This window comes from Podarcis bocagei (genome assembly GCF_964188305.1).
Source record: "Podarcis bocagei genome assembly, chromosome: 16".
In the NCBI taxonomy this organism is placed as follows: Eukaryota; Metazoa; Chordata; class Lepidosauria; order Squamata; family Lacertidae; genus Podarcis; species Podarcis bocagei.
In genome coordinates this window covers 23,619,832-23,647,789 of record NC_138142.1, presented here as the reverse complement: position 1 = coordinate 23,647,789, position 27,958 = coordinate 23,619,832, and the positions used below count along the sequence as shown (strand labels likewise).

The 27,958-nt window shown below is 43.7% G+C and overlaps 1 protein-coding gene across 1 annotated transcript in view; it reads left to right on the top strand.

The window, feature by feature from the left end:
• Nucleotides 1-27,958, top strand: part of MED13L (mediator complex subunit 13L) — a 174,575-nt gene that overhangs the window by 112,583 nt on the left and 34,034 nt on the right. The window contains exons 6-16 of the mRNA XM_081175248.1: nt 2,466-2,657; nt 3,031-3,219; nt 7,935-8,097; nt 10,045-10,149; nt 11,241-11,966; nt 19,390-19,612; nt 20,843-20,948; nt 21,504-21,628; nt 22,356-22,455; nt 26,367-26,587; nt 27,470-27,675. Coding sequence (XP_081031374.1) covers nt 2,466-2,657; nt 3,031-3,219; nt 7,935-8,097; nt 10,045-10,149; nt 11,241-11,966; nt 19,390-19,612; nt 20,843-20,948; nt 21,504-21,628; nt 22,356-22,455; nt 26,367-26,587; nt 27,470-27,675 — 2,356 coding nt within the window. The remainder of the gene's footprint in view (nt 1-2,465; nt 2,658-3,030; nt 3,220-7,934; nt 8,098-10,044; nt 10,150-11,240; nt 11,967-19,389; nt 19,613-20,842; nt 20,949-21,503; nt 21,629-22,355; nt 22,456-26,366; nt 26,588-27,469; nt 27,676-27,958) is intronic.

Below are 27,958 nucleotides of genomic sequence, written 5' to 3'. Positions count from 1 at the left end.
GGAAGGTCCCCCTTCTCCATTTTAATAGATGTCTTGAGTACCTTCTGTGCTATTCACTGTTGGATGACTCCACCTTCAGTTCCTTTCCTTTCCCACCTTCAAATATCTGCTTTAATTGGACTTAATGTGAGCTTTTAATTTGCCACATGGTGGACTTTCTTAAATTGGTGATTTAAATTACCCTCACCCCCCAGGTTTAAATGAAGTTTTCTATTTGTTAATTAATATATTTCCTGAAGAGGTGTGTGCGCTAATTGGTTGTTGTAACAATTAACAAATATCGGTCTGAAACTAAGTAGAACATTTTTACTATCTAGGAGTAAATCCATGTCTTCTGGCCTTGCAGCTTGCATCCTTTTGCACTAAAGGATTATATCTGCCTAGCGAGACAAAGGAGTCAATTGTGAAATAATGAATTTCTGTTTGACTGTTTCTGTACGGACACTTTAAGCAGGATCACTTAATTCAAGATGAGGGCCATAGTCCAGCAGAGTTAAACGTCCTTAAGCATTGCCTACCTAATAGCAAAGGGGTAGTAATTATTGTTTGCACCTTTTTTCTAATGAAAAGGAATGCACATATCCAAGCTCCTCATTAAGGTAAAGGGACTCCTGACCATTAGGTCCAGTCGTGGCCGACTCTGGGGTTGCAGTGCTCTTCTCGCTTTATTGGCCGAGGGAGCCGGCGTACAGCTTCCGGGTCATGTGGCCAGCATGACTAAGCTGCTTCTGGTGAACCAGAGCAGCGCACGGAAACGCCGTTTACCTTCTCGTAGGAGCGGTACCTATTTATCTACTTGCACTTGGACGTGCTTTCGAACTGCTGGGTTGGCAGCAGCAGGGACCGAACAATGGGAGCTCACCCCATCGTGGGGATTCGAACCCCCGACCTTCTGATCGGCAAGTCCCAAGCTCTGTGGTTTAACCCACAGTGCCACCCACGTCCCATAGCTCTTCATTAGGCAATTTTAAATATTCTTAATTTGCTACAAAATGCCAGATTGTTTTCAAAAAGAGATGTTCAATATAATTGATGCAATGTCGTTTCTTTTACCTCTTCGTTTACCTTTTTTGCTGTAGAATATAAAGTTCAGCAGCTGTTAGTCCTTGAGGCTCCTATAGGAATAAAATTGTTTACAGAGCTGAATGCCTTGCTTTGCTGGATAGTGGGATGTCAGCAATGTGTCTGGTGCTGTACAAACTGCAAAACATTTTTAAAAGTTGTTGCTTGAAAACCATCCATAGTTGATAAGTTTACAAATGGGGTTGAATAAACAGGGAAACAAGGAAGAGAGAGAGAAATTAAAAGTATATTTAAAATGACAAGGAATGCTTCTGAAATGATTGAATAAGTTTGTGGGGGGGGGGGAAGGAATTTATAGAACAGCTAGAAGGAAAAAGGTTTTCAGAAGAGTATTGAAACTAGAAGTGGAGGGTGCATTGTACATTGCCTCGAGTTCCTTGAAGGAAAGGCAGGATAAAAATGTAGCATATAAATAAATATTTTCTGCCTTGGGTTCCATGGCAGCACAGAGGTCAGATGCCAATGTAACTAAATAAACAAATTAAACTTATAAAGGAAGCCTCAGCAAGAGAACTGGGATATGGAGATGTTTTTAAAATGGGGGCATTCTAGAATGAATAAAAGAGATCAGAGATGAAGACTGAAGGCTGTAGAAGTGGACAGGCCAGGAAATGAGGGAGGAGACATCCAATTAGCATGCAATTAATTAATTAGCATGTGATTTGCATGAAAGGCTAGTTGCCAAGCTACAGCTGGAGGACGGATCGTCCTTACTCTATAATCTTCTTACTCCAGAGTTATCCCCAGATTTAAATCCTTAAACTCAGTGGCCTTAAAAACATCAAATGATCTTAAATAATGACACTTGAGGAGGAAAACACTTAATTAATTTGAGCTGCGTCTTCTTTACTATCACATTTTTAAATCTCTCTGCTTTCCACAGCTGAGAGGACAACATGCTCTGAGAGTCTCAGTGCTGCACAGAGTACTTTGAGGTCCTTAACAGAACATTCTTTGGCCAGGTTTGCAAGGTTTAGGAGCCAATTTTAAATTGAATTGACAACAATATATATACATTTGGCCAGAATTAAAACATGCTTCTTCCCCACAGTCCCCCAGCCAAAATACTTCTAATTTGTGTGTGAGTTTATGAGCTGTGTATAGTAAGAAGCTACTTATTAGGGCAACATTTTGATATTATTATTATTATTATTATTATTATTATTATTATTATTATTATTATTATTATTATTATTATTATTATACCACCCTTCATCCATAGATCCCAGGGCAGTTCACAGTTCCTGGAAAGTAAGCTCCATTGAATACAGTGGGGCTGACCAGAGTAAATTTGTTTAGGCTATTGCAATGTGTGCTGGGGCCTGAGGTGAGGCTGTATGATGAACTACCTTTTTCTTTTCTTTCCCCCCTTGTTTTATCAGTGCTGATAAGCCCTTATGGCTTAAGTGGTACATTAACGGGCCAAGCGTATAAGATGTCAGACCCAGCAACCCGGAAGCTAATTGAGGAGTGGCAGTATTTTTACCCAATGGTGTTGAAGAAGAAAGAGAACTTGAAAGAGGAAGAACTGGGATATGATGACGATTTTCCAGTGGCAGTAGAAGTCATAGTTGGTAATGTTCAATATTTTGCTCATATAGCTTTTCCCCTCCTGCGACCGCCATTCAAAAAGTTAAAAAACACAGCCCTGTTCAATATGTAGCAGTCTTTACTATGGATCTGTTAATACTAAAGAATTTTGGAGATACTACTTGGCCTTAAGATTTGGTAGCTGCTTTGTCTTCTAGCTCACGATGATCTCAGACTATTGATCCGTGCTGCCTATTAGTTACAAACGTGACCGTTTCAAAAAGATGATGTTTATGAATAATGGATTTTGGCGGTGTAGTTAAAATTTGTGTATCGAAGCAGAAACAATTTCGCTAAATCGGAAACGTTTAAAAACATTCATAGCCTACTCTTGTCGCTTCACTCCTGCCTTAACAGGTGGCGTCCGAATGGTATATCCTTCAGCTTTCGTGCTTATCTCGCAAAATGATATTCCTGTGTCACAGAACACTTCCACGCTAGGAACCCACAACAGCATGACACAGCAGGGAGCTGGCAATGTGAAAGATCCCAGCAGTTGTGGAATGTTACTCACACCACCCACCTCTCCAGAGCAGACCGTCATAGGTAAGCGAGGAAGCCACCTTACAGTTCTGTTAAAAGCTTTATGTGTATTCTGCCTGTCTAGAAGAAGAACAGAAGCTCCTTGCTGATGTCAGTGGTTTTTCTGGCAGTCTTCACCTTAATAAAGACCAGGCTCTCCTCAGAAGTATTCTTCCTGCCCTCATCAGATCCAGGATTCATAGCAGGTGACAGGGCCCAGACCAGGACAGCAGGGCAGCACCTGCCACACAGTTCTTCCCTTGTACACCTTGACTAGATGGCAGCTGGATTCCCCATAGGAGGGTGCTGGATAGAAGTACCCTGCTTCCTTGCCAATGTCAGTGCTGGTTCTGGCTGTCTTGCCCTCCTTGGAAACTCTCTCTCCCTGCCCCGGCTGAGTCACTTTCAGGAGCAGAGCAGGAGGCAGTGCCCTGGCCAGGAGGACAGCACAGCTCCTACCACGCAGTTCTTTCCCTGAGACAGCTCATGCTCTGTTCATATAAAAAGTGATTTAAAGTGGAGGGAGAGCTTGTTGGATCTTTCCTCTGTCTGCTATGTTTTGTGTTTATCCCCTCCTGCTATCTGTATTTCCCCTGGTGGGACTTTCTTCTAGCCCTTAGGGCAAACTAGATGTGACACATCAACAGTAGTTGCAATGACCACATCTCATTTTTAAATTTTAAACAGCTGTAGAGACGCCGACCAAGTTTGGGACCACCAGTGAACAGAAACATCACTTATAGTGTGAATAGCAGACTTTGGTGGGGGACTGTCATTGGGACTGGGGTGGGAGGAGGTTTTCTAACACCATCAACACCACTGCACTCCCAGCACTGGGGGAAACCATAGCTCAGTGGTAGAGAACATACTTTGCATGCAAAAGGTTCTGGTGTCAGCCCTTGGCATCTCCAGGTTGTGATAGAAAAGACCCTCATCTGAAACCCTGGAGAACTGGGCCTGTTCATGTAGATAATGTGAAGCTAGATGGAACAAAGGCTTGATTAAGTGTAAGGGGAAATTGCTTAGGTGGACAAGGTGCAAGTCAAATGTAGCAAGCAGTAGAAGAATTCAGCACCTTGTTCCTGTATCTACTTTAAGTTTCCTCCCCTCCCCTAATCAGAGTTTGGAACCGACTTGCATTTGAATACATAGGTCTGTTACTACCATGCATAGTTACACCTTCAGTAAAATTAATATTTTCAAAACACATGCTTCTTAATGTATAGTGATGGAGCAAAATTTTGAGGAGCGCTATAAAATCTGAGCTCTGCAGCTTTCAGGAAACAGAAAGAGTTCCAGTCAGAGTCATAAAAATGTCTTTATGTGTTAGTGAAACCTCAATCTAATATCCTCTGCTGTTCCTTGATGGTTGTTAAAGTGGCATGTCTCTTTTAAATCAATGAAAGTACTTAACTTACTTTGGGTAAAGGCAAGGCATGTCCTTCAGCACTACACAGGTATATCCGGTTGTAATAATTTCCTTTCCTGCATGGCTGCCAATGTCCAAGGACATAAGCTGGTTCTAGCATTGGGCACACACTGTAGGCAGATCTGCTTTGTGTTGATGCAATTAATTATAGCGAGTATTACTCTTCTCCCTGAAAAAGCTATGTGAGAAGGCTTTAAGAAAGAACAACTTTAGCAATTAATTATATTACGGATGCTGTTGGACTATAACTGCCAACGCTTCTGTCTCTGGGGGTGGGGTGGGGATGGCAACATATGGCGTACCACCACCCTGTACATGCCTCATGATATAGCTAGTATATATATAGGACTTGGGGGAAGCGATAGGGATAACAGACAAAAGCCAACCCTTAAGAAAGACTCAGTCAAACAAACTGCACCAAGAATAAATCAAAAGGGCTAAGTGGATAGGACTTTTGAGAAGGAATGGGAGGTAGATACAAGAAAACAAGAGAAAGAAACTGATTTTAGAAACTGATTTTAGAATATAAGCAAAAAGCTTCAACTCCACCACAAAGAGCTCTTTAGATTGGGGTGGTCCAACCTCTCACGCCAAGTGAGCTGCAAGAGCATTTTGACACAGAGCCCGCGGGCCACACGCTGAATGAAATTTCCACATTGTAAATTAAAGTGTTTGCAATATATTCAATATTTTTAAAAATAAATACAATATATTTAATTAAATATATATAGTTAAATGCACAATAGATTTAATGTATTTAGTAAGCAAACTCAGGGTGAAACCACAGGAGAGAAGAGTGCTCAAATCCTGGCTTGTGGGTTTCCCATTGAGAACCTGGACTAGATTGGACATTGGCCTGATCCCACAGGCTCTTCTTATGTCGTGGAGCATAGAAGCATAGAATTGTAGAGTTGGAAGGGTCCCTGAGGGTCATCTGGTTGGAAGGGACCCTGAGGGGTCATCTGGTCCACCCCCCGGAAAGCTGCGAAAGGAGGTGGAAGGATTCTAGGACTATGCCATAACCCTTATGCCTCCTTCCTGAAGCTGGGTCACACTGCGATTGCTGCTGCATCAGGAGCCACTTCCATTCCCTGCTCTGCCAGGGGCCACCTAAAAGGCCTCAAGGGCTACATGTGGCTCACAGGCCACATGTTGGACCACCCTGCTGTAGTTGTTACTGCACAGAAGAGACAGAACGAGCAGAGAGCGATGAATAGAGGAAAGCATCCTGTCTCCAAAGCACTGTGGTTGAAGATCTCTGGTAAAATCATTTCCTCTTATTGGAAGCTAGACCTGTCAGTCACAAAAGAGCTCTCCCTCTCCCCACCTTGGTGTTTTCCTTATATGGGAAGCTTGAGGAGAAAGGTTTCACTTCTGGCAGACACACGGTCTGCACTGTTTTTCCCCCATTGTCAGAATTCTTCAGAGGTCCCTCCTCTCTCTCTCTCTCTCTCTCTCTCTCTCTCTCTCTCTCTCTCTCTCTGTGTGTGTGTGTGTGTGTGTGTGTGTGTTGGGTAGAGCTTTCAGAATCAAACTCAATTTGGCTCACGTCTTAGGATTTGTCTAAATTTCTAGGCACACTCCAACTGATGCCTTTGTGAATGTGGCAGTCAATGAATGCAGCGCATCAAGTCTACAAAAATCCCAGAAATGTGTTGCTAGCTGGTGCCTGTTTCTTCATTCTTGTGCAGGATAGTGTTTGCATGCCGCCACCCAGGACTTGGATCCTGTGAAGGGTTGCATCATTGTGGCATTATTGAAAGCATCACAACTGCACGCAGATGCTTGCTCCACGTCAGCCAGCATTTGCAGATCAGAAACATAGACTTGGGATGGGGAACTGTCCCTTGAGAGACCTTGGCTGCTGACAGCAGCGTGGTAAGAACCAAGGGAGAGAGCAGGATGCCATTGTACAACCTGGTTTGCAAACACTTGTAGCCGGTGGAAAGATCAGCAAACACAAACCCCTGGCACAGACGTCCTTTTACAGCAGGGGCAGGCGTGGTTGCCTTTTCGCCTTCTGATGTAGCAGTGCTTTGGCTGCTTTCAGTGTTTTATTCATAAGGCTTTTTCTGGCCATGCCAGACATAAGAACAAGGAGTTCTGTAAACATGTTTGACCTTGTTGAGGATTTGTACTATTACCTCCTTTTTCAGTTCAAGCACATAGTGTGTGACATGCAGTTAGGAAGGCTAAGCAAGCTCAAAGCTCCCTCTGCTGTTCCAGTTCATGCTTAGAGTGCTGCCGCTCATCCAATTGGTCTAAAGATATCATTCATAACAGAGAACAGAAGCCGTTGCTGGTGCCATTCATAAGCAGTTTTACTGCCTTGGCGGGGGCGCGGGGGGAGGACACATTGCCAGTCCCGAATGACTGTGCATGACATCAGCTCAACCTCTGCAGTAATTTTAAAATGAACTTGATTCAGATTAAAGATCAAACTGTGTTTTGCCATTATATGAGCAAGCCTTGGATTTCCACGTTTCTTCCTCCCTTTATGCCCTCTCTGGCTTCCTGTTTTGCAAATGGAAAAGCAATCAAACCATGATTCCAAATTCTGGGTTGCAAACATACCATAGTTTGTGCAAATCGTAGTTTCCCCACTTCAAGTGTAACAGCAAGCTCTGTCACCAAAAAAAGGGACTGCATGAGGGAACTGGAGTTCACAAAGCAGTTATAGGAGCTCTGAGGCCTGTTCATGTAACATTAAATCATAGTTTGGTGTTGGTGTCCAAACCAATCCATAGTCTGATAATAAATGTAGCAGCTGGTAATAAATGTAAGATTTGAGATGTCACCCAAATGAAAGGCTGGTTTTGGACATAATATTTGACCCATATTCTCCCTCCCCCTCCTTATGCACTGACTTTAACATGGATATTCTTGTTTGGTTAAGCCAGAATTCACCATATTAGGCATGACGGGGAACTCTGGTCCAAACAAACCGAGATCTCCATGCCAGAGCTGGTGTTATGAGTTGAAGAATTTGGAGCAAAGTGTATGTGAGCCTGACTCATTTATGGTTTATGAAGCCAATGAAGTTATATCTGATCTGGCTTGAATTTTCACTCTAATCCTACATTTTTGGCCCCCCGCAACTAGAGCGGCGCTTCTGCGCAAGTGCGGAGCACGATAGAGCGCTTCTGCGCATGTGCGAAGCACACAGAACGCTTCTGCACACGCATGCACAGCGAAACCTGGAAGTATACACTTCTGGGTTTGCCGTGTTCGCAAGCCAAAAAGACGCAACATGAACCTAATGCAACATGAGGTATGACTGTATCCTATGATGTTGTTGTTTATCTTGCAGGTGAAAGTGGAGGCATTCCAAGCACAGTCAGCCATTCAGCAGCACCAGACGGTATGGTCACTGTGCAAAGTCCAAAGAAATCAGGGAAGATTCCTCCAAAATTCCAGAATCGTATGGTCCGCCGAGTTTGGAAGGAATGTATCCTCAACAGGACACAGTCCAAGTAAGATAATAATCACATGTGTTTTCCTCTGTTTTGACTTGCAGTTGGCATCCAGTTCTAACAGTTATCAGGGTGGTGTTTTCCCCCCTCCCATAGATAACATTTTCCTCATTTGCATTTTAATATGCCATGTAGAAGCATTGTCTTGTCTTGTTGTTGTGAAGGTTAGTGGCTGGCTCAGTAGCGGAGCTGAGTCAAAATAACCTGTGCTGGTGGAGGGCTTGCACAGAGTGTAGGAAGAAAGTCTGTCTAGGTTTTAGTCGGATAAGCTCAGGGATTGCACAGCTCTCTTCCCTTGAAGGTTCAGGAGATTCCTCATGTTGTGCCATGTGTGAAGAACATGGCATCATAAACTGTGGCCTTAACCCTGAGTTGAAACCTGAGGTACTACAAAAGAACTGTGAGTCAAACAAATTTAAGAACATCCCTATCTGGAAGTGTGGGAGATTGAATCTGCTTCCTTCTGCATGCAAAGGACATGTTCTGTCCGTGAACTATGTATGTTCCTCTACCCTAAGAAAGAGCTCTTGCCTCAGACATATATATATGTCTGAGCCAAGAGCTCATTCATATATATATATATATATATATATATATATATATATGAATGAATAATGGGGATGTGTGCTTTATTAAGGTACAATAATAATTATAGGGGAAATGGAACATGGCTTGCTTTTAATTTATTTCCATTTAATAATTTATTAATCTTAAATAAGGCATCCAATTACTGATTGACTTTGTAGAATGAAGGATGGAGCTCTGTACTACTTTGGCAGCTTCATGTTGCAACCCAGAGTTAAGGTTATTGTGTAGTTCAGAAAATGGGCCAGTGGAGGCTTGTCACAACCACTGCTGGGTGTCTTCTGAGAGAAAGCTGCCACTTGACACTTAAAGGTATCTGTGTATGGTTGCTTTCAACACTTAGTCCTTTAAGGTTTTCACTACGTATTTCTAAAGGTTTTGGATTCCTAGTTTTAATTCCTGTACTTCCCACTTTGGTTGTTTTGTCAGATATGTTTGGTTTCGGCCCTAGCTTCTGGAGCAGGAGAAAACAAGCTTGTTCCATCTTTCATGTGACAGCCCTTTCAATATTTGAAAATGGCTATCATCTCTCCTCTCAGTCCCCACATTTCCAGGCTAAACATACCCAGTTCCCTCAACTCTTCCTCATAAGCCTTGATTTCCATTTTGGTCTCCCACCTCTGCACACATTCTGGCTTGTCAATGTCCTTTTTAAATTGTGGTGTCCAGAATTGGACACAGTATTCCAGGTGTGGTCTGACCAAGGCAGAATACAGTGGTACTATTACTTCCCTTGATCTGGAAGCTATACTTTTATTGATGTAGCCTAGAATAGCATTAGCTGTTTTTGCTGCTGCATCACACTGTTGACTCATGTTCAGCTTGTGGTCCACTAACATCCCTAGATCCTTTTCACATGTACTGCTAGTAAATCAGATGTCCCCCATTTTACATTTGTGCATGTGGTTCTTCCTGCCTAAGTGCAGACACTGGCGGAGGAAGAGGAGTGCGGGGGGAGTGCACCGCCCCGGGCAGCGCGATCCTGGTGGGGTGCCATCGTGGCTGCCCCCTCACCTGTGCTGGGTGCTCTGCCCCCGCCTGAGTGCAGAACCTTACATTTGTCCCTGTTGAAATTCATTTTGTTAGTTGGGGCCCAGGTCTCCAAACGGTTAAGGCCATCTTCCATCTCCCAGTTTGGTGTTATCTGCAAATTTGATGAGCATCCCCTCAGTGCCTTCATCTAAATTGTTTATAAAGATGATGAACAACAAAGGGCCCAGGATTTGTGCCCAGTTGTAGTTGCTGCAAGATTCTCTAATGATCACAGCATTCTTTTTCTGTAGCTTATAAGATCACAAATTGAATTCTGCTACCGTGGTGACTGCTGACTTATTTCTAAATAATTATTTCTTTGTGTATCAGGAGGAGTCAAATTACTGCTACTAACGTGGAGGAAGAGGCCCCCAGAAGCTGTGTTACTTGGGATTTTGTTGATCCAGTCCAAAGAGTGTGCTGTTCTTGCTCCAGGTCAGTGCAATAGAGAATAATTCTCAAGATGATTAGGGTGGTTTCTGTCATGAGTACCTGTTTGTTTGGGGGGGGGGGGAGAGGACTCTCTGTTTAAAGGTTGTGCCAGACAAGCACATGCTTAGCTTCTGCTTAACAAAGTTGTGGGATCATCCCAAAAGCCATTCAGTCTGCTAAGTGCCTGCTAAGAGCTGGCAGTTTCACTGGATTTGGCAAGGCATTCCTGTTTTGGCTTCCTAAGGCCAGGGTCAAATCTTACATTGTAGCACCAGTTTTAAAAGATGGGACTTACTAACTTTTTATTGTATAATGCCTGAGCTGCTTTCTTCCTGGTCAGTCATACCAATCTTTATAATCCCTTCAAACTGTTGGTCTATTACAAAAGTTGGTTGTTCTCTCTAGTGCCTTATAATCTGTCATAAAAGCAGCCACATAGAGTCAGTTTGCTTAAGGCGCCAATGATGGGGCTTCTTAGGTCCATGCCTCTGTAGGTTAGACATATTGGTCAACATTATGGCTTAAACATATGGCAGGGCAGAGGCTGCAGCAAAGTATGCTTGGTAGACGGGACAGATGGCCACAGTCCTGCTGCCTCACAGCACATAGTTGGAGTTTTGCATGAACTTGCATGAGGTTTCTCACCCTCTCTAGAGACAACCACCCCTTTCACTATCCGTAAAACTGACGACAGATTTGGCTTGGTGTGGAGGGCTGATCTTGAGTCTCCATGATGAATGACTGTGTAGAAGAAGTCTTCATTCTAAGGAGATGAGGAAACAAGCAAGTGAATATATATTTTTGTCCCCCTCCAGAACAAATTCATAGGATTATCCAGAAAATGCTTTACACATGATTTGAGTATTTCATGACGACTGGTTTTATCTAGCTGTCAGGGGAGTTCATGTGAAAGTCAAGGTAGTGACAGGTTCGAAACAGATGAATCACCAAAATAACTTGTTACTGTTGCAAAGCCACTTACAAATGAGATGGAGGAGAAATCTAGATGCATCAGCATACAAACTTAACACTTCACCCTCTTTACTCTTCTTTACAGTCCACTTGGTAAATTCTTCTTGCTGTTTCTCTTCCAGGCATAAGCTTTTCAAGCAGCGCTGTGCTGTGGGTTCCAGTCGTCCACCAACGATATCACAACCAGGGTTTGGCGCAGGATCCTCATCCTCTTCTGCCTTGCCACCTCCTGCCTCTAAGCACAAAACCACAGAGAGGCAGGAGAAGTCGGAAAAACTCCAAAAAAGATCGCTGCTGCCATTTCACCATCGTCCGTCTGTCACTGAAGAGCTGTGTATGGAACAGGACCCTTCGGGACAAAAGCTGGCCTTGGCGGGGATGGAGCCCTCTTTGGAAGCCCCTAGCAACAGGAAGTATGAAAAACAGCTCACTCTTCCACCCAGGCACCCAAGCAAACAAACGAATTTGAATCCTATGGATTCCCCCCATTCCCCAACATCCCCTCTGCCTCCCACACTTAGCCCCCAGCCAAGGGGGCAGGAAGCAGACAGTTTGGACCCTCCATCTGTTCCTGTAAATCCAGCCCTCTACAGCAATGGATTAGAGCTCCAGCCTATGGCCAGCGCAGAGGAAAGGACAGTCCTCTTGGGCCAGAGGCTTCCTCTGATGGCAGAAGTCAGCGAGACAGCTTTATATTGTGGGGTTATACATAACCAAGAGTCATCAAATAAATGGCAGGGATATGTTCTTCCTTCAACTGGGGATCCAGACTTCAGCCCGCCAGAACTCCAGTGTGAGAGATACGACACCAAAATGGATGTTGCCCCTGAGAGCACTGCACTAAAAAGGTAAGGACACTCCCGGAAGACTTATTGTCTGTCCCAGGTGTTGCCATTTGAGGTTGCTCCGGGTGTTGGTGGCTAGTGGTCCTTCTATATGTCTTGGATAACAATGCATGTATGTAGTACAGGAAAAGACCCAAGCCATGAGCTTTTGGGTCTTAGGTTTTCAGACAAAATGGAGAGTAAAAGCACAGCTTGAAAAAAATGTGAGGTTCAGTGCTGTTTCCTGTTCTGTGCTGGGCTGAACGAGCGGCTGGCAATAGTTTCATACTGTACAGTGCATTAATGTCTCCCTCTAAAGGCCAATAGGAAATGCCATGTCATAGTTTTAGAGAGGAAATGATAGGCACTTTTTAAAGTTCATTGACAGGCTTTTATATGGCACCACTCCTGTTGTGGAATTGCAGTATGTGCTGGTCGAGCTGTATAATTTTTATGCAGAAGTAAAATACCACAAGAGTGCTCCCATGTTTGCGTTAGACCAAATGTTTACACATGGATCACTACTTTTAAAGTGTGCCATATTCATATATATATATTTGTGCAACAGTTGAAATCATTAGCCTTAGGTGGTGGAGGAAGGCTGAGTGGAGGTTTGTTTCTGCCCCCCTCCCCTGCAAGGTTTTGGGAGGGTGCGCTCAATAATGGGAAGAGCAAGTTTCAAGCAGACATAGTTGCTTTAATTGTGGATAACTTGTGAGATTTGTATATCATTGTCTTGCTGTCTGTTTCTGTGCCTTTGTGTATATAGTCACAGCATACCTCCCACTGTGATTGCTGCTTCAGTGACTGGGTTCAAAAGTTGTCCAGTGTAGTCAAAGTAATTCAGTTGCAAATAAGAACATTTTTGTTGAATGTTCAAGGACCTTGTTGACCTCTGTAAGAACTGTGAGACCTTTACCTCTTTGGTGATGTATTGTGACTGCCTGGAAACAAATCTGGGATGGTACCAACGGATATTCAAAGTCAGAAGGTCTGGTACCAGTGTTTTGTGGCTATAGGTGAAACTAGACAGGGACTTGGGTGGCGCTGTGGTCTAAACCACTGAGCTTCTTGGGCCTCGTAAAGTCGGCAGTACAAATCCGGACAACAGGTTGAGCTCCTGTTGCTTTATCCGAGGTCCTGCCAACATAGCAGTTCGAAAGCATACCAGCGCAAGTACATAAATAGGTACTGCTTGGCGGGAAGGTAAATGGTGTGCTGTGGCATTCATCACGGTGTCCTGTGTGCCAGAAATGGTTTAGTCATGCTGGCCGCATAACCCGGAAAAGCTGTCTGCAGACAAACGCCTGCTCTCTCGGCCTGAAAAGCGAGATGAGCGCCTCACCCCATAGTCAAATTCGACTGGACTTAACCATCCAGGGGTGCTTTACCTTTAGATGTTACAGGAGATTTTTGTCTGCTCCTGAATATAGCAAAAGCAAGTGAGAAGAGTTCTCAGGAGTGCCACTAACAATTTATTAAAAGCCCAACATGTTTTCCCCCAAAGAATCTCAGGAACCATAATTTGTTAAGGATACTGAGTGTTGTTAGGAGACCCCGATGCCCCTTGCAGAGCTACAAACCCTCCATTGAACTGTTCTTTAAACCTGGGGAAGATGGGAAAGGGTTCTCTTGAGTACCACACTGATGCAGCCCTGTAGATGTTAGGCCAAATGAAATAGCTGTAAACCTGGGATTAAAGATGATTATGTGGATTCTGAAGAAAATTGCTTTACATTGGTATCCCTAAGGATAAGAAGTGATTATATGAGGAAGCAACAAATGCTTCAGAAGCAAGCAATGTGAATTCTTGTGTCATTTTTTTAGTTGGGTAGATTTTCATAGGCTCTGGAGTAGTGACCTCTTGATCTAAGGGGCAAAGTGAGGACCAATGGAGGTAGGGTGCATTCATTGTTGAAAGAGACAGTAATTGTAAAACAAGTCATCTAACTCCACAGCAGAATGGTCCAAGACAGAGCAGTTCACAGCAGTCATAGCTGCTAGTAGAAAGTCAATTCAACAGAGGTGATGAACTCTGAAGGAGAATATAGGGTACAGTGGTACCTCGCAAGACGAATGCCTCGCAAGACGGAAAACCCGCAAGACGAAAGGGTTTTCTGTTTTGGAGGCGCTTCGCAAGACGAATTTCCCTATGGGCTTGCTTCGCAAGACGAAAGCCCATAGGGAAATCTCCGGGGACCTCTTTTAAATGCTGGTGGTGGGGAGCAAAGCCTTTCCCCCCCTCCGGCCTTCAGAAGAGGTCCAGGAAGGCCGGCGGGGGCCGAAAGGCTTTGCTCCCCACCGCCAGCATTTTAAAAGCAGTCCGGGATAGCAGGGAAGCGCTTCCCGCTATCACGGGCGGCTTTTGAAGGCAGGCGGGGGGGAGCAAAGACTTTCGCCCCCCGCCCGCCTTCAGAAGAGGTCCTGGACCTCTTCTGAAGGCGGGCGGGGGGCGAAAGTCTTTGCTCCCCCCTGCCTGCCTTCCCGGGAGAGCGGAGAAAGGCAGCGCGTTTCTCCGCTGTCCCGGACGGCTTTTGAAGGCAGGCGGGGGGGGGGGGCAAAGACTTTCGCCCCCCGCCCGCCTTCAGAAGAGGTCCAGGACCTCTTCTGAAGGCGGGCGGGGGGCGAAAGTCTTTGCTCCCCCCTGCCTGTCTTCCCGGGAGAGCGGAGAAAGGCAGCGCGTTTCTCCGCTGTCCCGGACGGCTTTTGAAGGCAGGCGGGGGGGGCAAAGACTTTCGCCCCCCGCCCGCCTTCAGAAAGAGGTCCAGGACCTCTTTCTCCGCTCTCCCGGGAAGGCAGGCAGGGGGGAGCAAAGACTTTCGCCCCCCGCCCGCCTTCAGAAGAGGTCCAGGACCATTTCTACCATTAAGTTCCCACAAAAAAAAGTTAAATAAAGTCCAGAACAGGGGGGGAACCCTCCACATTCAATTTTAACTGCAGAGAATAAAAGTTCTTAACCAAGGTGCATGCAACAGTTCCTCTTTTCTTTTTTTCAACTACAAAGTAGCCCAATATAGCTTTATGCTTTATATACAGTTACCGCAGTCCGATGTTAATTGTATCCAGGCAGACCGAGAGCCAGGTTTCGTAACTTTGTAATCCACGGGGAAATAGAAAGAGGGACCACAGTCTTTGTCCACTTGTAAAACTGTTATCACTTTTCTTTAGGTTTTAAACAGTCCAGACCGAATTTGCGAAGTAAACTCCAACTTCTTTTAACCTCCTTTCAAAGCTTCCGCTTTAAAAAAGTCTTTGCTCGATACTTTAAACAGAGCCGGAAGACTGACTTCCTTTTTAGCGTCTCCCGCTTTCAGCCAAATTTCGCCAAATTAGGTTCAAATAAAGCCTCAGGTTTCTTACTCACGAGTAAGTTGTTTCAGTTCAGTTGTTCAAGGAAGAAAGGTCAACGCTGATCAGCAGCAGCCGCGCGGCTTCGCTTCCGCGGAAAGAGCGATGGATTCACAGCACCGCTACCCCCTCCATGTTCCGATACCCCTTACGGGGTCTCTTCTGCGTTTCCGAGGTCGCTTCTGGTGCCCGCCGAACCCCACGGCCACGGGCTCACTCTACCCGTGGTTTCTCTAAGTGGGTCGTCGCTGTGCCGCAGCGCACGACCCTTTTCCGCGGAGCCCCTCTTCAGCAACTGAAGAGGACCGCCATTGCTGAACGCGCCGCCTCTGGAAGTCTTTCCCGGATGGCTTTTGAAGGCAGGCGGGGGGGCAAAGACTTTCGCCCCCCGCCCGCCTTCAGAAGAGGTCCTGGACCTCTTCTGAAGGCGGGCGGGGGGCAAAAGTCTTTGTCCCCCCTGCCTGCCTTCCCAGGGGCTTTTACATCGCCCCGGACAGCGGAGAAGTCCTCCGCTGTCCCGGGGTTTTTTAAAATGCTGGGGGTGGGAAGAAAAGCCCTTGTCCCCCCCCCCCCCAGCCTCCAGAAGAGGTCGGGGGACAGACTGTCCCCGGACCTGGTCTGAAGGCGGTTTCCATAGGAACGCATTAATTGATTTTCAATGCATTCCTATGGGAAACCGTGCATCGCAAGACGAAAAACTCTCAAGAAGAAAAAACTTGCGGAACGAATTAATTTCGTCTTGCGAGGCACCACTGTATCTGTGTGAATTCTGAAGTCTCCAAGGAGGTGGGAGTGCCATAAGTGGAAGATGGTGAGCTGAGTGTCAAGGTGATAAAGAACTTGACAGGGGCCTACAATAGAGAGTGGCGTGATTAGTTTTTCTGTCTTGAATATTTCACTGTTATCTTCAGTATGAGAAGCTGCTGTGGACTTACTGGATTCCTTTCTGAGTGAATCAACACTATTGCTAGGCTCTGTTACATTGTGAGTCCTTTCAGAATCTTCTTTGGGACTCTGCATGTGGTGAGCTGCTCTGGAAAACAGTAATCTGGTATCCTAATACTTTTTGCTAGGTGGCAGGACAAGACTTTATAATCAGGCCTTTAGCCTTTAACTCTCTGTGACCCTTTAGAAGTGCGTGGGATGTTCCTCTTGGTTTTAATGTATCTATGTGGGGTTTTTTGTCCATCTGTTTTGTTGTTGTTTGGGTTGCCCTGAGCAAGATAAAGCTAATAACAATAACAATAATTTGATTACTTTAGTTAACCATGGTCTCTTGTTCCAAATGATTCCCTGTCTGGACATGTAGCCACATAGAAGCCAATTTTGTTGTTTGATCCATGTTTTACCCTATTTGAACGCAAACATACCCCCCTCCATCCACCCCCCAGAGGAGTAGTTTATTGCAGAAACTCCTTAAGGAATATCATAGCAAGTGAAGGTAACATATTTAAAAAGGGCTTTACTATTGAGAATTAGATTTGACTTCTAAATAAATGCTATTAAATACTAGAAATGATGAATGTTCCTGCATGTCCATGAGAAGATTGGATAGTTTTTAACTTTTTAGATGTGGGCAACTGGTTTCCCTTGCTTGCTGTTCTGGTGCTAAAGGCAGCCTCAGATCATGGAAATACGTGTGCACCCTGTTGTGAGCTATCTAGAATTATGGAAAGAAAATGCCAGCTGTTTCCTGAGGTTACATAGAACTTTAAGTCCTCATCAAAGCCTAAATCTGTGCTAATGTGATGTTTAACTTTGTTTTACCTAGAGATTGTTTATTTAGAAAAAGATTGCAAATGGCTCAATCAAAAAACAATCCCCTAAGTGGTGAACATAAAACAATATAGAAATTAATCAATAGGACACAGATAAAATCAACAAATGTTAAAAACAAGCATGCATAACTAAACTATGTATCTGGATAGTCCTGCCACAGTCAAGTTTTTAGCAGGCATCTAAAGCAGTATAACAGGGGTGTTTACCTAATATTAATAGGTGGGGAGTTCCAAAGCAAATGAGGAAAGTACACTACATGGCACTTTTAAAACTGGAAGTTCTGCAGATCAAAGCGGTTGGGTAGGCATGTCCAGGGCAAGGCAATCCCTCAAGTAAGCTGGTCCCAAGCTGTTAAAACCTTTATATACTATTAAGTAATACCTAGAACTTAGCCTGGTAAAAGATTGGCAGCCAGTGCAGATTTTTTAGCAGAAGTGTAATATGCTGGTAGGATTCTTACTCCTGTCAGCAATCGTGCTGCAGCATTCTGCCCTAACTGCAGTTTCAGAACCAAGTGCAAGCCCTCAAGAGTATATTGCTATAATCTAGTCTTGAAGTGGTCAAGCTATCCTGGTCCAGAAATGACCACAGCTGTTATAAGAGTCGAACAGAAATACTCAAATTTGCTTTCACAGACATCAGTGTTGCAGGGAGTGCTATATTTCTACTGCAAGAGAGTGTGGCAGTTACACTTCTTAAAAGTCATTAAGGAGCTTTTTAGCATGTTTTTGTAATACCTATACCAAATGCTTTAGCTTGCCTTTTACAAAATTCTCCACTCTAGAAAGGATTGGCAAAGATCTGAGTTGATTGATTTCACTTTCCCAGAAATTTGGAGTTTAGAATTGATTCTCCAGCAGTACCTTCTATTTGTGTTTGGAGACCTCCAAAATGCTACATCAGAATGCCCCATTTTACATCAGAGGGCATATAAAGTGAGGCTTTGGGCATTTCCTCATTAACTTTCCCCCCTCTTCCCCTTATGTGCCTGCAAAACTCGAGCACAACAAGTGGCCAGTGATCTCTAGGTGTGCGTAGAACAGATGAAGAATGCAGTAGGTACCAGATCCATTCCAGAAATACTGTGCTTAAATCAGAGCCTAGGGTTTTGCAGGCTGAATTCTGTTTGGAAATGAACCTTACCCTATCATTATGGCCAGTGTGGAAGGACAGCCCTGTGGTCACGTCTCAGACTCCTTGAGCCTTTTACAGTTGTTATATGTTCTTGTTATTTTGGCTGCGACAGAGCTAATTGAACTTTTGGCTGGGCGTATGGGAGATAGGGGTGAATGAAGCTTGCATGCACTTTGAACATCTCCAAAAATATTTTTGAATTTTTCACACGTGTATCTCAGTGATGGCTAAATCAATGTCCTAAAGTGAGCTCTTCACGTGAGACCAGGCTTGAAGGACTTGGAGGACAGAAAAGCGCTCTCAGGCCATATGTTCCATATGACAAGGGTGGACAGCCTGCAGCCCTAAGGTCACATGTGGCGCTCATCTTAATTTCAGAAGCCCCCTGAGATCGATCAGTTCATACTTGTGTCAAGAGCAAGCTCTACCCCACCAACCCACACTAGGCAGGAATGAGGAGGAGAGAAAAGCGGTGGCCCTGGCCACTGCTGGCTTTGGCCCCACCTACCACTGGCATGCCCCCCCGCCCCCCCCCCGATTGACTCCCAGAACATGGAGCCCTTGATGGGGGAAAAATGTTGTCCACCACAGCACATAAAAATGAGATGCTCTTGATCCTGCACAACTGTGCCAGAAGTATACTTCTCCCCCCACATATCTGGGAGAGAAATGTAAGAGCTATATTTCCAATACAACAATCTTACAGAGGAAAAGGAAGAACAGGAAACTTGTGCATCCTGTTCCTGCACAGCAAGATAATGTCTAAAGCAAATACCAAAATAGGGGTTCGAACATTTCTTTCTTTGTTTTATTGCAACACATATTTCCATTTTCAAAGACATCTGAAAGGTAGCTAACAACCATTAAAATTGGGTGTAAAGAGGAGGATTATTGCCATATTTTCTCCAGTATCCACTTCTGCAGATGCTCTAAGTATACCATAATGTTTCTGGTTATGGGGGAGATTTTGATTCAGTGATGTGTCTGTAAGATTCTGTTCTTTCTGTGGCTAGGCCAGAATGCAAGCTTACAAGTCAGCCAGTAGATTCGTAATGCTCTGCTAAAGAAGCATTTTGTTTCAGCTATATCGAACCAGAAGAGGAAGTATATTAGCTGTGTTTGTGTAAGAAAAATCTATAAATCTGCAGAACAGACTTTACTGTTTTTCTGTTTCCTTTTCTCTTAGGCTCTTAGCACAACCTAATAAAAGATTTAAAATCTTGGAAGAAACCCCCTCAGTGCCAGCAATGAATTATCTTGACCCCTTACCTCTAATACAGCAACCTGGTGAATGTTTGGGAGATGTCAGCGATCCTTACACATTTCAGGATGGTGATATCAAATACAGCTTCACTGGCACTAAGAAGTGCAAGCTTGGAGCTGATAGAGAATCTCTGAAGAAGAATAAGGTATGCTGTCAAACTAGTAGCACAATATTTTTTGAGTGCAGTGATTCTTGCTTGGAAATTTTTGTCTGTTGTACTACAACTCAGACCTTTGAAGTCTTAAATTCTATGTCTTGTGTTGAAAAATTTCTTTGTAGATTTAGATATAATAATTTTAATTGATTAAGGTTGAAATCCTGCATATACTTACCAAAGTGAAAGCTCTGTTGAATGGCTTCATGCTGCCAGATGGCTTACCACTCACTCAGTACAATAGTACTTGCTTCAATGCAAACACACACACAGTTGAGCTGTAAGTGATTATGTTTGCCTATGAGTAAATATAATAGTTCTGAATACTTTCGCCATTTTAAAATGCCACATGTCTGTGCCATAGAGAGACAGGAAGCTGCCTTATACCAGGTTAGAGCATTAATCCAACCTAGCTTAGTGTTGTGAACACTGATTGCTCTCCAGGATTTCAAACAGGAGTCTTCTGGGACAAGCTGGGATTGAACAATAGGACTTTCTGCATTCAAAGCATGTAGCCTACCACTGAGCCTAAGGCCCTTCGTGAGACATTCCCTTCTGCCCAAGGTCCAAACTTCACGTAATACAAACTATGTAGCTGTACCTTTAAGTCAAAGTTTGTTGGTAATTGTTCTTGTTTGTTTTTTAAAAAGTCTGCATGCTGAAGGAGAGTGTTCCAGATTGGGACCCTAGCATGGAGGATAAGGGAGGCTTTAATGAACCAGGTCTTCTGCACCTGGAGTTTGCACTGCTGAAAAGAATTCCATTCACTTCAGTAGGACACTTCTTGGCAATGCCGTTGGCAGATGCAGGACCCCCATTCCAGATTGATTGGAAAAGCTCATTGTGAAATAAAGATCCTTAAGAATCCTCATTAAAATAGTTGTAGCATACATTAAATTATCATTTCTGAATTATCTTACAGCTCAGGAAAGCCATGGTGATTTTACATTCTGCATTCATACAAACCTTTCTCTGCTATTTTGGTTTTTGACTGAGCCTACTGCTTTTGAAACATTACTTTGGGGAGGGCATTATATCTGCTGTTTGGAGCCGCATCCCATGTGACAGGTTGTTATTGCATAGTTACCGGAAGAACTATTTGCAACACCATTGAAAGCAGTGGGTGTGAGGTTGTAAGAGCTCAGAACTACTCACCTGGATTTATTTTACTTTTCTAACTCTTTTAAGGAAATTGTGGTTGATTAAATTCTCTGTTTGCAGTCAGAAGATGGAACAGCAACTAAAGAGATTTCTGCGGCAGGCCATTCCACCACCATTCCAGATGGGAAAGATGCAATGTCCATTTTCAGTTCTGCTCCTAAAACAGGTATGTGAAAATGTGTCGGGGCCTTCTTGTGAAAGATGCCACTCGACATCTTAATAAGAATCATAAGAATCATACTTTAGTGATGAACTGTGACACAAGCAATTAGTAGAAAACGGGACAGTAGTACAGTGGTACCTTGGTTCTCTAACGGCTTGGCTCCTGAATAAATCAGTTCCTGAATGCCGCAAACCCAGAAGTAAGTGTTCCAGTTTGTGAACGTTTTTTAGAAGCTGAATGTCCGGCGCGGCTTCCGCTTGAGTGCAGGAAGCTCCTGCAGCCAATTGGAAGCTGTGCCTTGGTTTTCGAACAGTTTCGGGAGTTGAACACTCCTGGAACGGATTAAGTTAGAGAACCAAGGTACAACTGTAATGTTGCTCGGCACCTGAAAATATGTCCACATATGTCCAGCTGATTATTTTAAAAGATAAACTTTGGAATACAGCAATTGTGTTTTTGGAGAGTGTGATTTAATGCCTTTCTGCCTGACGTCTAAAATCCTTGATGTTTCTTCCCCCCGCCCCCTCTTTTTTCTCTCTCTCTCCATCCTCCCTGCAGACACACGGCAAGATAATGCCGCAGGCCGAGCTGGTTCTAGTAGCCTCACACAAGTAACAGATTTGGCCCCTTCACTACATGATTTAGACAACCTCTTCGATAACTCAGATGAAGATGATCCTGGAGTAAGTGTGTGATGTGTTAAGATATGCTATATACTCTTGGTGTCACTCTCCCTTTGGAGTAATATATAATCTCAGGGAATTTGGGGACTTGATTTCTCCTCCATCTGATTTCATGGAATTGCAGAGTTGGAAGGGATTCCAAGGTCCATCTAGTTCACAGCTAAAGATTCCCTGACAGATGGGCATACAACCTGTGTTTGAAAGCCTCCGGTTTTCCCCATAGTGTGAACTACGTGGTAAATGGAATGTCATTCCACAGCCACTCCTCTTGCCCCAAAGGAAGATTTCAGCATGAGAGCAAAGTCTGTGTCTAATGTAGCAGATACACCAAATTCTTTTTCTCTATGTTTTTCCCCCCCTGTTTCCATTCACTTTGCCCATGATACCAGAAATTTCACTTTGTGCTGATGTGGGTTAATAAAGTAGTCGTGTTCCGCTGCCAGTTTCATGGGAAACACCAGCACACAAAAAATTCATTTGTAAAAAGCACACAGACGTAAGTTGACTTTTTAAACCATTAAAAAAAAAATTAAAAAGAATGAATGATGCAAAATTAGGTTTCTCCGCCCCCTCCCCTTGATTTTTTTTCATTTAAGAGGTGCTATTCATTGCTTTATTTAAAATGGAATAAACAGAAAAGGCTGTGAAGTTGTGTTATGGCCAGTTTGGTTTCAAAGAGGTATTATTTGCTTTTAATGAGGTCTTTTCAAAAAAATCCTAAATCTAGGCTGTCTCACCTGCCCTTCGGTCATCAAAAATACCTGCAGTGGGGACAGAAGAGCGCCCTCTGAGCAAGGACGGCAGAACAGCAGTACCTTATCCTCCAAGTAAGTGTTAAGTGTGTCTCCAGGATTTCACCTAATATTAAAAGTACAAGCCAATCATATAAAAAACCCACATCCATGTTTTGAAAGAATTGCTATGTAAATGGGTATTAATTTTCTTAGCTGTTCTTTAGCTATCTGGGGTGATTCCACTGGTATTCCAATCTTATTAGAGACCCAGGAGGAGGACTGCTTTGCCTCAGTTGGAATTGTCTTGTGTTCCATGGTATTGGCTGCCTCTTACTCATTTATTTTCCGAAATCTCTGTCCTGCTTATTTTTCCAAAGTTGTGACGCAGAGTGGCTAACAATACGGTAATAAGGTCAGAACAGCCCAAGCGTCATTCATTAAAAAAAAGAGAAGCCCACCCCAGCATACACTCAGTTTAATGAGTTAACAGTGTTCAACCTGTTCAACAAATTCCAGCAGCATGAAAGTGATGTGGAGCTGAGCCAGCAGAAATTGAATTGAGCTCAGAAACTAAATGGCATCCTGTGCAAATCCAATAGAACCAGCATGATAAAATCAAATCACCTGGCTCCCATAAACAGCTTGGCTGCCTCTTGACAAGAGCTGTGTCTGTTCAGTACCGGTGTCCCAGACGCCATTGTTCGTTTGCTAGCTGGTGGTTTGAAGCATAGTGTTCCTACCCAAGTTGTGATTGTACAAGTCACAGGGAAATGCAATTATTTTAATTTATGCTGTCTTCATTTAAAGGCTACGACTTTAAAAAAAGTGGATAAGGAATTTGCTACCTGCAATAGAAGCCCACGGTTTCTAATTGAAACTGCATTATATATCTCCATTCAATTTATACCGAGGGAGAAATGAAGCTTACCAATGTTCAAACTGCTGTCTCTTAAAGATTTAGGTGAAGTCAGAAGAATCTGGGTTGCGCTGGGCTTTTTGTATCCAGCATATATTAATATAGATTGTGGATTCCCAATGCCCTGCTCCTTTTCCATCATGCCAGGAACTGCAGGGAGTTGTATTGTCCTTTGAGATCCGCAGATGTTTCCCCACTGCATCCCTCACATACGTGATATGCTTTAGAAATGTTTTATGTATATTTGAAAATAGAATTGTGTGTGTGTGTGTGATACTAACAGATGTCATTGTGAATTACAATATCCTCCTGCTTCCGAGAGAGGGAGAGAGAGATACCACGGCCACTCTAAGCTGAACTCTCATTCCGCCGCAAATCATTCTTGAACATTATCTCATTAACTCTAGCTGGTAATGAGAACAAATTGAGGGGAAAAACCATGGTGTCACGAGGATGAGTCAGAGAGTTTTATGGACCCATAAAAGCAGTGCTGATTTACTCAAATGCAGAAGTATGAAGTACACAGAGATTGGGTTTTGACAGTTTTAGTAGATCTATAGCTGCTTAAAATATGCAAGGCTTTCTCAAGCATGACACACATGAAAATGAATAATGATACCCAGTCAGTTCTGTGGGTTTATTTAATTAAATATTTTCTTCTTCTTCTTTTAATGACACTGCATTGCAGAAAGTTGCCCCCACCTTCTTTTTTAATTAAAAAAAAAAGGGAATTCCAAAAAGAATGGCACAGTGTGGAGCAGGTTGGGAAGGGTTAAGTAGATAGGACTTGCCCCATTCAATGTTCATCTCTCTCTCTCTCTCTCTCTCTCTCTCTCTCTCTCTCTCTCTCTCTGCAGCAGCTTCTGTAAAATATTTCAGAAAGAGCAGAAGTAAGTGTACATGCATGAGAGAGAGAAAGAGATAGAGAGGGTTGTCAGACGATTAGACAGCAGAACCTGCTTCCCCTTCCACACTGATTTTGAAGGCCTAGAAGCTTGGTCTCTCTCTGAAGGATTTCCCTTTTGGATGCAAGACCAGTGCTTTCCTAAGCTCCATTTTGTTGCCAATTAGAAGAATAGCAGGGTGACATCAGCATGCTGTGTGTGCCTTACAATCTCCACAGGGATGTCCCAGCGGCAAATCTGCTGGAGAGCACTGATCAGAGTTGCTGATGGATACTTAGCATGTTATACAAACTGCCTGTCAAAGAGAGGCCCATGGACCACACTGTAGCATCAGTGGCTGTTCCCTCTGGTCTGGACGTGACTGATAAGCCCAGCTTTGTGCATGCATGTCTCAGCTGAGTTTAGGAAATGCACATAGCTGCTGTTCACACTATGTTGCAGTTCCTTTGGTTGCTTTCTCCTTTTATTATATTGCTAGGAAGCTAGTCTCTCGCTGCTCAGGGATGGATAGGATCTCTACTGTAGTCTGGTTCTAGACTTGGAGACTTGCATTCCTTAATGTTTGCCCAACCTGTGACTTCCCTTTCCTTTACCAGTTCTACCTTGATATGTCCTTAGCCCGTGTGAAACCTGGGTTGTTTCTGGGGGAGCAGCTGTATCGGGCTGCTCCAGCTTGCTACCTGGTGGATATCCACTACGTGGAATACCGCAGACTATTTACTGCGGCTAGGCTGAATGTTCTTGACTCGGCGGTTCTGAAGGGAAGATATGGAGGAGTCCCATATGACCAGAGATTATGCCACTGTGCATTGGGTGAGGTAGAATCCACAGAGCACATTTTACTGAGCTGTCCCAGCTACAACGATTTAAGACAGTATCTTATAACTCCATACTTACCCCAGCTCAGTTCCTGACAAAGAGGAAAGCAGACAGCATATCTGCTAAATAAGTCTTCTGGGAAAACAACTTCGTCAGTGGCTAAATTTCTTTTCCTGGCACTCAAGTGTCGGAAACGTATAACTGAATGCCTTGATGTGGGTTATCTGTGAGAGGTCTAGTACTGTGGCCCTACCTTATTTATGTACCCCTATGATGTTATAGTTTATAATTATTGTGTTTTATTTCTGACTATTGGTCGAATAAAGGATATTGATTGATTGATAGATATGTCCTTGAGAAGAACAAAGCAAGCTGCGTTGTTAAGCATGAATAACTTCTTGCCTGTTCTTAATATTAATAATTATTTCTTAAGCAACCAAAAGCAAGATATCTATTTTATGTTTTATGCTATATATATATATATATATATATATATATATATATATATATATGCTTTCGTAGATTTTCACGGGTACAGGAATGCAGGTTTTGGTGTTTTCGGGTATCTTCCCGTGTAAGAGTTGGGGTGTCTAGGCGACGTTTCGACGAGGTCTCACTCGTCATCTTCAGGCTGGTGCTTTCGGCTTCTTGTTACTAGAACAGAGCAGGATCTCAGTGTTTGAGTTCCTATAAATACTGTTGAGGGGGTGTGGTGTATAGCCTCCAACGTTCTGGGCAGAGAGGAAGTTCCCAGGTTATTGTGCCTTTTCTTCTTTTGTTCATTAATTACTTGAGGGATATCTTGAGTGATTTCTTGAGTGATATTCTGAGTACCACTTAGGAGGGTCATTAGGTGTGGATTAGTTGCTAAAGCTTTCGTGTCTTGACCTCTTGAGCTTGTGAAGAGTTTTTCTGAGTTTTTCTGAGAAGAGTTTTTCTGAGAAGATGGCTGTACTGCACTTAGTTGTGCTCTGGCTTGGCTTCGTGTATAGGGGCGAGCTGTGGTTTTGTGCCCTGTGCCAGCCAGATCTGTGTAGGGATTGCAGGGGGGTGCAGCATCCGGAGGTGCCACTATGGTTTGGCTACTGGATGGTATCTGTAATTTATCTGTGGAGAGGGTCTTCAACCTCCATTTCCATAGTAGTGATAGCCTTCTCTCATAATCTAAATGTTGGAAGATTCAGGACAGATGAAACAAAGAGTCTCTTCACACAGCTAAGGTTAAATGATTGAATCCACTACCATAAGAGTTCAGAGAGGCTAATTCTGAAACTGACAGCAAGTCTGCTTTTTGAGCATCATGGAAGGCTTGCTTTTTAAAAAAAGTATATATAATGTGTTAACACATGGGTTATCTTGTCTAGCCGTGGCAGATCTGCAGAGGATGTTTCCAACACCACCTTCCTTGGAGCAACACCCTGCTTTCTCCCCTGTGATGAGCTATAAAGATGGCATCAACTCGGAGACTGTGACTACACTGGGAATGATGGAAAGCCCTGTGGTCAACATGGTTACAACCCAGCTCACAGAGTTTAAAATGGAAGTGGAAGATGGATTAGGCAGCCCTAAACCAGAAGAAATCAAGGTATCAAGCTAAAAGCAGGTGGTGGTGTAAAACTGAAACATGGGTGGAGAAATATGGGCAGGAAAGTTGTTGATCAGCTCTGTCTTAAAATGAACATGAATAACCATGGAAATGAATTGGGGGTTTGCAGGTACTGCAGCCAATGAAAGAAGGACAGACATTCTTTGTCCAGACATACCAATGCAGCAAAGTTTGAGCATTAAGTACAGTGGCATAAAGTACAGTGGCTGAGCTCAGGGAAAAACTGTAGCTCAGTGGTAGAAGATGCATTTGTACACAGAAGATTCTAACTTAAATCTCTGGCATCTCTCATTAAAAGGATCAGGTAAAAGTAACGTGAAAGACTCTTGCCTGAACCTCTGGAGAGCTGCTGCCATTTGGGGTAGATAATACTTTGCCAGGTGCTGATGTTGCCACCTGTACTAAGCAAGGAGTGGGCACCCATTTCCCAGTTGCAAAGCTGGTAGCGTGATACTCTGGTGTATTTTTCTTCATTTAGAATGTAGCTTGAATAAATCCCGTGATTCCTGTTTTCAAAGAATTTAGAGCTGCTTGCCAATGTTGAAGATTAAAATGGGAAAGAGATGTAGTTCAGTGGAAGAGCATCTGCCTTGCCTGTAGATGGTCACAGGTTCAATCTCCAGTGGCATCTGCAGGTAGGCGGTAGGCTAGGAGAGAACCCTACCTGAAACCATGAAGAGCTGCTGCCTGTCAGTGTAGACAGTACTGAGCTACATGGACCCAATGGTCAGACTCAGTATCTGGCACCTTTCCAGGTTCCTAAAGCCCACTAATCATAATTTTAGGCAAGAAAAGCTGCCTGGATAATATTCGTATGTTTCTTTTATGTGTCCCAACCCATGCAATTCCTTGGTTTTGTAGGATTTCTCCTTTGTGCACAAATCTTCCACCTTTCAGCCCTTTGTGGGCTCCTCCATGTTTGCTCCTCTGAAGATGCTTCCCAGCCAGTGCCTGCTACCTCTGAAGATCCCAGAGACCTGTGTCTATCGGCCTTCCTGGGCCATTCCTCCAAAAATCGAACAACTTCCTTTACCGCCTACAGCTGCTTTCATCAGAGATGGATACAAGTAAGTACAGCAGTGGAAATGAGAAAACGGGTTTGTGTGTTTTTGCATAGTCATGCAGGATATTCATTGACTTCCTTGTTAATCCACCGTGTATGATTTTTACTTAGCCTTTGGGATTAACTTGGAACGTAATGAGGTGGAGAGGAGGCTATTTAGAAGTACCGTTAATTCTGCCAAGAATGATCTGGGCATGATTTTTATCAATCAAATATTTAAAAAACTACCATGATGGGTGTAGCCATGGAGGTCAATTCCCATATCTGTCAGCCACAAAAGAGAGACA